The 12,722-nt window shown below is 42.2% G+C and overlaps 1 protein-coding gene across 1 annotated transcript in view; it reads left to right on the top strand.

The window, feature by feature from the left end:
* Positions 1–12,722, top strand: part of EVC (EvC ciliary complex subunit 1) — a 107,911-nt gene that overhangs the window by 40,334 nt on the left and 54,855 nt on the right. The window contains exons 6-8 of the mRNA XM_073648329.1: positions 6,594–6,692; positions 8,417–8,554; positions 9,592–9,750. Of these exons, the coding sequence (XP_073504430.1) occupies positions 6,594–6,692; positions 8,417–8,554; positions 9,592–9,750 (396 nt within the window). The remainder of the gene's footprint in view (positions 1–6,593; positions 6,693–8,416; positions 8,555–9,591; positions 9,751–12,722) is intronic.

The following is a 12,722-nucleotide window of genomic DNA, read 5'->3' as shown; positions in this document are numbered from 1 at the left end:
CCACTCATCAGAATTTATCATCCCAGGAAAGACAGGCCCTTAGTGACCTACAAAAGAATCAGGATTTTCTGATTAAAGAGGCCGACAAAGGGGGCAATATTGTACTGTGGCCCAGGGATATGTATATCTCTGAGGTACATAGGCAATTGAACAATACCAATTATTATTACAAACTTCCCTCTGATCCCACACTGGTCTTTTCATCTAAATTGGAAAATTTACTGTTGAGGGCACGTAGTGTGGGTATTATTACTAAGCAAGAAAAGGAATATATGTTTGTGAAAAAACCTATTCTACCTATTTTTTAGATCTTGCCAAAAGTCCACAAGAACTTGGAATGTCCCCCAGGAAGGCCTATCATAGCTGGTATCGGCAGTGTGAGTGAGAGGGCGTGTATCTATGTGGACTACTTCTTGCAACCGTTTGTATCTAATCTACCATCTTATCTTAGAGACTCATCGCACTTGATCCAGATCCTGGACTGTCTTACCCTGCCCAACCAGGTATTCTTGATAACCATAGACATGGAATCCCTTTACTCGAATATTAGACATCAGGATGGACTAACAGCAGTGCTACACTTTTTTAACTCCACCTATGGAGGTAATCATGCGCATAGTCTTTTCATTGTTGATCTCTTGAATTTTGTACTAACGCATAATTATTTTGTCTTCGACTAAAATTTTTACCGTCAGGTGTCTGGTACCGCGATAGGTGCACGTTGTGCGCCTTCCTTTGCCAACCTCTTCATGGGTTGGTGGGAGGGCGAGCACGTGTACCCTCGATGGGTTTTCGTAAATATATTTTTAGATGGCTTCGGTTCATAGATGACATCCTTGTCATCTAGACCGGCACTGAGCTGGAAGCACTGACATTCATTGAGGAGTTGAATATTTAAATTATTATTATTTATTTGACTTATCAAATATCCTCTGTTTCAGTCAACTTTTTAGATTTGGAGATTAAAGCAAAGGACAACTTTCTTACGACTAAACTGTATAGAAAAGTGACGGCAACCAACAGTCTCCTACACTATAATAGCTTCCATCCTCGGAGTCTAAAGAATGGGATACCTATTGGACAATTTTCAAGGATCAAGAGGAACTGCACCATCCATGATAATTATAGAAATGAGGCCAGAGACTTGTCCATGAGATTCCGTCTACGGGGTTACCCCAAGGCCATGGTCTCTAGTGCTCATCAGAAGATCTTGGCTAAATCTCGTGAAACTTTGTTGCGTCCCATGTTAAATCAGACGATAATCAAATCAGATTCATCACACAGTTTAATAACCAATGGAGTCAACTTAATAAACTTTTTTGTAGACACTGGGATATCCTGAGAACAGATAAATGCGTATCAGGTTTGATACCTGAGCGACCACTTTTGACGGCTAGACGTGCGCCCAGTCTTAGGGACAAACTTGTAAGGAGCCACTACACACGCCCCACATATAACACTTCTGGAGGGACATGTCTTAGGGGTACCTTTCCATGTGGTGATTGCTCTGTGTGTCCACATATCTTGCCAGGACCCACTCTGACAAACCCAGGGGACAATCAACAGTATCCCCTGAGGGATTATATCAACTGTAGAACATCGAATGTAATTTATGCTTTGAGATGTTCCTGTCCCAAGATATATGTGGGGCAAACTTCCCAACAGCTACGGAAAAGGGTAGAACTACATATTTCTAATATTAATCTGGCGGAGCAAGATCTAAGAAAAGGTCGGATAATCACGTCTGTAGCATCACATTTTTTGCACTTTCATTCGGCTAATCCTAAACATCTTCATGCAATAGGTCTGCAGAAAATCCAGCCCAACTTCCGTAAAATGGATTATACTAATGATCTGTTGAGATTGGAGTCCTGATGGATTTTCTCGCTTGATTCCGTTGCCCCTAAGGGAATCAATGAGGACCTGTCATTTACGGGGTATCTTAATTAGATGTTCTCTGGTTTCCTTCTTGGGCTATTTGACCATTTATCTTTTTTCATGTATTCTACATACATTACTTGTTTGCTAAATGGTAGCTTTTCAAAGGGAAAGGAAAAGGGAAGGAGAAAAAAAAGAGAGAAAAGGATGAAAAGGGGGAAAAAGAAAAAAAAAAAAAAAGGGAGTTTTTTTCAGAGGTTTTTTTTTTTGTTTGTTTTTGTTTAATATATATTTTTCTTGACAGTCTAACCCCCTTCTGTTGCGTCTGATTTATCAAATCAGTTGATTGAGTTTTAATTTCTTTTTGGTTCCCGATGGTAGGTATACACTTGTTGTATGTTTGTGTTGATGAGTTTTTCTCTTTTGGGGAATTCATTTATACTCACACTATGGGTGTGTTTCTTTATATATTTTTTATTTCTTGTATTGTTTTTTTGTATGTGTTTTATGTTTCATCACATTTCTTCCTTTGTCATTTATTTTATTTTTACATGATTTTTCATTGTTTATTTTTGATTTTCTTATTTTTATTCCTTAATTTTTGCAGGGATGTTTTTTTTTTTTCTTCTACTTTATAAATGCCATGTATACACATTCTTTGCTTATCTGGCGGACGCGCCATCCCCCTCTCTTTTCCTTTTTCTTCTCCATTATACTGAACCGCGGTGCTACTTATCATGCCGCTTGGCTTGCGCTTCGCTGCGGCTAGCGGCTACCTTTTACGTTCCACCGCGATACACGGCGGAACGCATGGCACTTCCGGTTGCTATTTCTATGGCGGTTTATTCACACCGCTGCTGCCTTTATGGCGGTGTATCTATACTGTGTGGTTTGTGTCCTGGTACGTTTACCTGTACCAGGACTGCAAATGCTTGCCTTCTCCCTCTCATTCATTACCCCTGACAATGGTCACATGCTCCTTTGATCCTGGGTATTTAAACATGAGCAACACACTACCTCATTACCCCTGACGAAGCTGCTGGTGAGCAGCGATACGCGTTGGGTCCACTCACTTTGTAGGTAACTATATGCATTGATCCTATATATAATGCCAAGGTCACGTTTTTACCGTAAATATTGATTGTTTATTAATATATTGATCCAGTGGTCAGTGACCTAAGGTATTGTTTTCTATCTGGACTCAATAAATACTTGACTTTTCACAGTACCTACAAAGTTTAGAGGTTTTCTGCATTGCTGGGTTATTTTCCCATACCTCTTGTATCTGAATATTTTCTACACAGGTTGTGTTTTAAGTGTTTATAAAAAAAAATAGGTTGTTTGTGTGTTGTTGTATTATTAATACATTTTGATATTTTGCATTACATTTGGGAGTGCATGGTCTTTGTTTTCCCTATGCCCTTTTCTCTTCTGTATACCAATTGATTCCCAGCGAGGGTTTACTGTAGCACCCCTTTGTTAAAAACCCAAAAATTTTTATAGCTAATCATTGAGCGGTGCCCGCTAAATAGGTTGAGATCCTCAAGTATGGCAAGATACGTGCACCCATAAGGGTGGAGAAATTATACTAATATGATAGAATGCCTCCTATGGTATATATGACCTCAAAGGATGAATCACTGGCCCCGACGCGCGTTTCGCGGTAGCTTCTTCCAGGTGGGGTAGTCATACTGTTACGTGCCTCCTATGGTAGCCTGCATTATGTCCCAGGAGAGCATGCACAGATTTATTGCATGTTCACACTAGGATGTAATAGTAATGAGATTCAATTCTAACAGCTAAAAACATCAGTGATCAGATGTGGTAGCTGGGATATGGCTGTGCATTTCTTCTACACCAGCCTTTACAAGAGGAAAGTGGTATTGAATGGAGCTGTCTAAATTGATAGGGGACTAATACTATGGTCACTCTGAGTCCTCCAGAACAGATCCATCATTATGCAAAAGTCATGGAATTATGGAAATCATAGGATTGATAGAGATGTTAATAATCTGCAAATGTTTGAAAAAAACAACATCTTGATTAATTGAATATCAAGTATTAGCACCACATAGAAATCCTCGCACTTCCAGCCTCGGCTGCTATCAATGAGGTTATTAATTGTTGTCTGAGGAATGTTCTGCAGAACTGAATGCATTTGATCAAATCATCAAGATCCGCTGATGGCAGCTCCCTCTGCAATTGCTGACCAATGATGTCCCAGATGTGCTCGATGGGAGACAAGTCTGGAGATGCTGCAGACCATGGTAGCACGTCCAGGTCACACAGGCTCCTCACAGTAGTACCAGCAAGATGCGGCCTGGCATTGTCATGTTGAAAAAATATTTGGTTATGAAGAAGGAAAATGCGAGGGATATAAATAAGTAATTGTGAGGACTCTCACATGATTGGATTGAGCAGATAAATGTCTGGTTAGTGAGGAAAATTTTAAAACTGTATAAAGTTGCTCTCTCCATAATCGTACTGACTTGTAGGATCAAGCTGGCGGGTCACTTTTACCGAACAGTGAAGACTGTAACAATGGCGGAATTATGTTATTTTCACCATTTCATCCAACTTGGAATTTTTTTCCTCCTTTTCAGTAGATTATATGGTAAAATGAATGGTGTCATTCAAAACTACGACTCTTTCCGCAAAAAAAAAACAACATATGGCTATATACATGGAAAACTAAAAACATTTTGGCTCTTGGATGAAAGGGAGGAAAAAAATGGAACACAAAAATTGCATCCTTAACCCCTTCGCAACACTGGGATATTCCTTTTTTGCATTTTCGTTTTTTGCTCCCCTTGTTCCCAGAGCCATAGCTTTTTTTATTTTTTGGTCAATATGGCCGTGTGAGGGCTTATTTTTTGCGGGACGAGTTGTACTTTTCAATGCCATTACTAGTTTTACCATATCGTGTACGGGAAAAAAATTCCAAGTGCGGTGAAATTGAAAAAAAAGTGCAATACCACAGATGTTTTTTTTTTATTTTTTTTACCACGTTCACTCAATGGTAAAACTGACCTGCCATTATTATTCTCCAGGTCATTATGAGTTCGTAGACACCAAACATGTATAGGTTATTTTTTATTTAAGTGGTGAAAAAAAATTCCAAAGTTTGCTTAGAAAAATTTAAAAAAATGGCGCCATTTTCCAAGACCCGTAGCGTCTCCATTTTTCGGCATCGGGGGCCGGGTGAGGGCTTATTTTTTGTGCGCCGAGCTGAAGTTTTTATTAATACCATTTTGGGGTAGATCCGATGTTTTGATCGCCCATTATTCCATTTTATTGCAATGTTGAGGAAACCAAAAAACGTAATTCTGGCGTTTAGAATTTTTTTCTCGTTACGCCGTTTACCGATCGGATTAATTCTTTTTTTATATTGATAGATCGGGCGATTCTGAACGCGGCGATACCAAATATGTGTATGTGTTTTTTTTGTTGTTTTTTTATTTTGAATGGGGCGAAAGGGGGGCGATTTTAAAGTTTTTATATTTTTTTAATTTTTTAAATATTTTTCAAAACATTTTTTTTCACTTTTTGCTTGCTTCTATGGTCTCCATAGGAGACTAGAAGCAGCAACTGTCTGATCGCCTCTGCTCCATAGAGGTGATCAGCAGATCACCTCCATGTAGCAGAAATGGTCCTGTGCTATGAGCGCCGACCACTAGCAATCAGCTCATAGTGATCAGCTCATGACAACCACTGGAGTCTGCTGCAGTCCCAGGGTTGTCATGCCCACGCATCGGTGACCCGCGATCACGTGACAGGGTCACCGATGGGCGGGGTAAGTGACGCGCTTCCGGCGCGGCAATGTTAAATGCCGCTGTCAGAGATTCCACCCGCGGCTGTTGCGGGCACATGTCAGCTGTAATAATCAGCTGACATGTGCCCGGTTCAGTACGGGCTCAGCGCTGGAGCCCTCACTGAACCGGGGGTTACAGCCTGTGGCGTATTAATACGCCACAGGCTGTAAAGTGGTTAAATTGGTATTCTCATCTCCAAGATCCTATCCCAATATGTAGTAGGTGTAATAATAATAATATTAGCAAATACCTGCAATTAGAAATGTAGTATAGTTCTTCTGATTCTCTATCACTTACCCCATGTGCAGTAGCTTAGGTATCCATGGTTACGGTCACTCATATAGTGACGGTTAGTTTCGTGTTAGTAGTCGTAATCATGGATACCTAAGCTACTGCAATGCCCTGCATGGGGAAAGCAACATAGCGAATCAGAAGAACTATATTACATTTCTAATTGGAGGTATTTGCTAAAATTATTATTATTACACCTATTACATATTGGGATAGGATCTTGGAGATGGGAATACCCCTTTAAGGGTTAATCTGAGCAGCAGTGTAAAGTATAGGGAAGGTGCAGAGCCACAGTCACTGAGGAGCTCCTGATCGTCGCTTTGTTTTAATGGAGGAAATAAAGCAGCGGCATCATTTTTTAGACTGGACATTTACTTTACTGTCCTCATGTGTTCTGAGCGCATACATGAAACTGCAGGTTGGATCTATACAGGTTATCTTTGATTATGTTTCTTTAAGTTGAGGCTGAGATTGAAGATAAAATATTTTCTGCAGACTCCGGGTCACAACATATGTCTCTATTAGTTGGAAATAAATTGCTCGGCTGCAACCTCTGAGCCCGGCATTCACCAGAACATTGATTTTTTTCCTCTTTATAATCTTTTGTTGTAGATGTTTGTACAGATTCTCCGCATAAACCTGACCGACCTATTGCTGGAGAAGAAGATTGATAGAGAACTGTACACGCACATCATGTCATCACAGGAGACCGTAAGACATCGTGCTGCTCTGGTTTCTGTGATTTGTGGTTTAGGTGGAACCGGTTATTTTTTAAGCATACTGAGGGTTGTATTGCACGACTTGCTTTACTATATTTGTATGCATGTTTTGGTTTAGTTTTGAGCCTTAATTCGGCTCTACACAATAGATGGCAGTCAGGCATCTCTCCTGACTCCTCCATACACGGGGTGCTTGGCTCTCGGCTGAGCGCTCCTCTATCCTCTATGACAGGGTTCCCCAACTCAAGAGCCACCAACAGGTCATGTTTCCTTAGTATTGCGCAAGTGATGGAATTATTGCCTGTGTAGGTGATGTAGTTATCACCTGTGCAATACTAAGGAAATCCTGAAAACATGACCTGTTGGTGGACCTTGAGGACTGGAGTTGAGGAACCCTGCTCCGAGAGCCGCTGTGGTCAGTGACTTCTCTGCCGGCCGAACGAAAGGTTCTGGAGATTAAATTGAAACCAACTGATTATTTTGACAGCCGATATACATAATCTCTTAGGAAACAGTCTGGAGTAGGGATGAGTGGACCCGCGGAAGTTCAGGTTCTGGTATCCGACCCAAGCTTTAGTCCAAAGTCATTTCGGGTACCAGAACTGTACCCAAACTTGAAACAAAACCCAAACGCCATTGAAAACAATGCAGACCCGAACTATGGTGTAATGTCCAAGGTAGTGGAACCACTGTGCCATGAACCAAGGAGAGCCTGGAGGGGCAAGACGAGGCCAACACCTGACTCTCCACTAGAGCCCCTGAAGGTGTGGTTAGGCTTGGCTCCAGATGGATGCCAGGTCCTACTCCAGCTCTGCTGCAGCCTACTACTGGTGGTGAATCTCCACCTGGTTATGGGGAGGCGCGGCCAGACTATACAGGAACTTAACCACTTGTGTCCTGCAGAGCTTAGCTTCCTCAGCTTATCCCCAGGCAGCAGGGGGTTTATTAGGCAGCTCCATCCACCACTCCTTGCCTGAACATAGGTTCCTAGTTTCTTGTCTCTAGAACCTGTTGGTGCATGTTGTTCTGTCCCTCCTGCTATTGACCCTGCTCGTTTACCGTTTATTCTGATCTCTCTGCTCCTGACCTTGGCTGCGTACATTGAACCTGTGCGGTCTGCCATGACCTCGGATTGTCTGACCACGTCTTTTCCTTTATCCACCTGTACTTCGTACCCATGCCTCTGACCCTCCGGTCAGCTGCTGCAGACCTGGGGACTGCCTTGGAGTGGTACCTGGTGACTGCCTGCAGACAAGTCTATCCTCACCATAAGCTCTAGGTAGTCAATTGGTTATGCCTCTCCAGGGTAAGCCCAGCCAGTGGTGTAGTGGGTCCACACCCACCTGCGTTACACAATGCAGCAGAGCTGATATAGCTGACCACACCAGGCTCTTTATGTACAATGTCTATAGACAGTGAGCAGCTTATCACAGGAGGGGCGGAGTCAGACTTGCAAGCCTGCACCAGCTAGTCACAACAGTGATTATGACCAGGTGATGTAACCTTCAGTGTAAATAAACAACAGCACACAGCCTGACATGTGACACATTGTCGAATTCTGTATTTTAACCCCTTTTACATCATGCTGTCCTCAGACATAGCAAACACCTGCTGACAGATTTCCTTTAAAAGTGCAGACATTCCTAGGCTCAAAATAAAATACTGAACAGAGATAACTTGAACATTTACATTCAGATTAATTCTCTATTAATCCAGGAGCTGGAGGAGCTTGAACAGAAACACCAGACACGGCTGATGTCAAACAAGTCGTGGTACAAAAGGAGCTCCGAATCTCAAACCATGGAAGACATCGAGAGGAGGGAGAGAGAATATTCTGACCACCTTATTAGAAATGTAAGTACAGTATTTCTCATTTGGGCACGACGGTGCTACATTTACTTTGTTTGATTAGCATTGATAATAGTTAGTGTTAGGCAAAATGTTGGCAATTTAGAGACGTGTGGGACTGCGCAATCCCACATGGAAACTCCCATTTGTTGGTGGTGTTTGTAGATGCTCCACTCCTTTTCAGTTCATTGCACCCACAAATTTGCCAGGACTGTTTACAAAAAAATCAGGACAGTCCTGGAATACTTGGGACTGACAGCATGTATATCAGTGATCCCCAGCCTCTCTCTCCCCACATTTTGCTAAAAGTCATAGACATGCTGGGTACTGAATGGAGTAAATGGAGTCTCAGCTATGGTTGAAGACTTAGGGTGGTGACACTTTTTTGTTGACCACATCAAAATCTTATCATTATAGAACAACATGTTGTCATGATTTCTTTGAAGGAGGCCGGTCACCAGGTGAAAAGCAACCAGTTGTTAATGTTATTTTATTCCTGCTGTTCCCCTGAATATTTGTCTTTTTTCCTTTTTAAAATCTGCCATATGGCTCCAGAGCTATAGGCCATTTAATTTAATGATAATTTTATGGTCTTTGCTAAGTGGGTGGGGCTTAAAGGATTATCTGGGGGCGTGTCTTTAGCCTGCTCTGCATTATTACCATGTGAGCCACGCCCACACTTGGCAAATACCATGAAAATTAGCCCTTAACAAAAAAGGTCCATATATCTGGAACTGGATGGCAGATTTAAAAAAAGAAGAAAAAAACAAATACTCGGCAGAGCGCCGGGAATAAAATAAGAGTGAAAACAGATTATTTTTCACCTGGTGAAAAATCCCCTTTAAAAGGGTTGTCCACTTCATCTTCATTTTACATGTTGGGAACATGACATTGTGGGTCTTACTAATATATAAGTATTATAGTTTCTCATCCCGCCTTCCTCACACACTGTCCTCAGAATGGCCGGTGTTGGAGGAGTATGGGACATGACTCGTTTTTCCTTTGTGCTGTATTGGATCGTTGCGTACGTTGTTTCATTACAGTTAGAAGGATTCTGGAAACAGATTGAGAACGTCCATCAGATACTTCACGACAAAGCAAAATGCTCCTATGATGAGGCCGAAAGGATAATGATAAACCTGGTTCTGAAAATGATTGCCGTTGAAAGCATCTTGGGCGATTCCCAGGAGGAGCTGGCGATGGTAATTTCTCCACCACCCGTTGTATGTATGTAAGACTGTATAGTGATGAGAGTTGGTGCAAATCAATTCGCAGGATCCAGTCCATCGGCCCCGAGAACCACCTCCGCGGCTCTTTTGACTGGCCACCCTGGTTGGATGCCACATGTGTGTCACGCCCCAACGATGACATTGTGCCAGGCCAACTAATCACAAAAAGAGCAGTGGATGCTGTCACGTAGGAAGCAGCTCTCAGGTCTTCCATCCAGTGTCCAGATTACTGACGTGGCCGATGGACTAGGTCTTACGAATAAATTCGTACCAACTTTGACAGTGATAGTACTTATTGTAGTTTGTACCTTTGCTTGAGATTTTTGGCCTTTTATAGGTGTTAGCTGTTTAAAATGCCCAGTTCAGGATATATACAGTGATAAACATAAATGAGTACATCCCAGCAGAGTTGTCAGAAAACCTTTAGTTTCCTTTCAGAATCCAATATATTTTATGGGATAGTATACTACAAGATTCTCCCACCAATGTGGGCCATTGATTGCTAACTAGATTTGTTATTTTACACACCCAAAAAAGTAATTCTAACAAATGCATTCATGACCATGTTTTAAATTGAGTACACCCCAACGCAAGGCTAAAGTTTAGACTACAAAATTCTAATTAACAAGAATTCAACCACAGGTAAGCCTAATTATTCATTACCAAGGTGTCCAGCAGACAGTTGACAATAATATGGTAAATTGTAAATATGTAAAATTTCTCTTCCATTTGGTGCCATTGCTGACAGCTTGAAATGGAAAAGAGTTTTATTTGTTAAAGAGAACCTGTCAGTTCCCCCGTGCCCACAGAACCACCAGCAGTTGTGTCTGCAGATGTAAATACCCTGCGTAACAGTCCCTTTATTATATTAAACACATAATCTGTTCTTTAGAAAAAGTGCTGCATATCTAAAGTCCGTTTATGATATGTAAATTAAGGCTTTGACTAGTCGATGGGGCGTTAAGAACCCCAGACTAGTCGGCCCACTTGACATGTTATCACGCCCCTGTAGAGACTTCCGATCATGCGCAGTGCTCCTCTCTGAAGCCGGCATGGTTATACCCAACTTCAGAGGATCAATGAGGAGCGGGGAAGAAGCCGCCCGCATGAGTGTTGTAAGTATAGCGCTAGTGATGCCAGCACTTGTAAGTTATGTTATCACGCCCACAGGGACGTGATAACATGCCTAGTGGGACAACTAGTCTGCGGACACTAATGCCCCCTGGACTAGTCAAAGCCCTTATTTACATATCATAAACAGACTTAGGGTATGTGCACACGATGTCGAAATGAAGCAGAAAATTTCTGCATCATTTCTGCATCTCCCTGGCAGAAAAAACGCATGCAGATTGTGCATGCTTTTTTCCTGCGGAATACATGCGGATTCACATGCGTTTCCGCATGCGGGTTGACAAGCGCTTTCCAGGCGATTTTAGCATCACCTGGAAAGTGCTTGACAACTAGGTCACACTATATAAATCCATGCAAACAGCATGGATTTATATAGTGTGACCCGAGAGAGTGTATATACTTACCTCCGATGGCCCGCGCTGTCCTGCTTTACACTCCGTTCTCCCTCGCCGGCAACTTTGAATTGAAAGACCTGCCGACGTCAGCGTCACGTGACCCGTCACATGACTCTGACGTCAGCGCAGGTCCTTCAACTCACTGCAAAGTGCCGGGAACCAAGCAGGAGCGCTGCGCGGGCCGACAGATGGTAAGTATACATTTATTTTTTATTTTATTCTTGTTTTACAGCTTTTTTAATGGTACCTGGGTGTGGATGAGACTCTCCTCTCCTCCACACCTGGGTACCATCCGCACATTAGAACGCGGCAATAACGCAAGTACAAATGCAGTCTTGCAGAATTGGCGCATTCTAATGCAAGTCAATGGCGGCGAAAACACCGCGTTTACGCAAAATTAATTGACATGCTGCGGATTTTTGAGCGCAGCGTTTACGCTGCGGAAAAATCCGCATCATGGGCACAGCACATGCGAATTTCAATTGGGGAACATTGCTGCCCTTCTACTATGCGTTTTTAATGCTTTTCCGCAACTGCAAAAACGCCGCGGAAACGCATTAAATACGCATCGTGTGAACTCAGCCTAAGAAATACTTTTTCTAAAGATCTGTTTATTTGTGTAATGTAATACGAGGATTGTTAGGCAGGGTATTTACATATGTAGACTCCCTTCTGGTGGTTCTGGGGGCACGGGGGACCTGACGGGTTCCCTTTAACATATAAAACTCTTTCCCATTTCAAGCTATCAGCAATGGCACCACATGGAAGAGAAATGTCACAATTTCACTGGTCAGATTTGGGAAATCTGGCCTGGTCAGGAAGGCTAAAACAGGCTTCGGGGTGAATGGATTAAAGATCCGACGGGAGATGTTGCTGGAATAGTCAGATCTTTCCCCATAGTCCCCAGTTAGGTCTTTAAACTACAGGGTGGGCCATTTATATGGATACACCTAAATTAAATGGGAATGGTTGGTGATATCACCTTCCTGTTTTGGCACATTAGTATATTGGCGGGGGAAAACTTATCCAGATGGGTGGTGACCATGGCGGCCATTTTGAAGTTGGCCATTTTGGATCCAACTTTATTTTTTTCAATGGGAAGAGGGTCATGTGACACCTCAGACCTATTGAGAATTTCCTAAGAAAAACAATGGTGTGCTTGGTTTTAACGTAACTTTATTCTTTCATGAGTTTTTTTACAAGTTTATAACCACTTATAAAATGTGTTCGAAGTGCTGCCCATTGTGTTGGATTGTCAATGCAACCCTCTTCTCCCACTCTTGACACACTGATAGCAACACCGCAGAAGAAATGCTAGCACAGGCTTCCAGTATCCGTTGTTTTCCCCCTCCCATATACTAATGTGCCACAAACAGGAAGTTGATATCACCAACCATTCCCATTTAATTTAGGTGTATC

The sequence above is a fragment of the Phyllobates terribilis genome, unplaced genomic scaffold, assembly GCF_046119375.1.
Source record: "Phyllobates terribilis strain yellow unplaced genomic scaffold, ASM4611937v1 Scaffold_1__5_contigs__length_1240528914, whole genome shotgun sequence".
NCBI classification, from domain to species: Eukaryota; Metazoa; Chordata; class Amphibia; order Anura; family Dendrobatidae; genus Phyllobates; species Phyllobates terribilis.
Note: the sequence above shows the minus strand (reverse complement) of the source record. Positions and strands in the feature narration are given on the sequence as shown.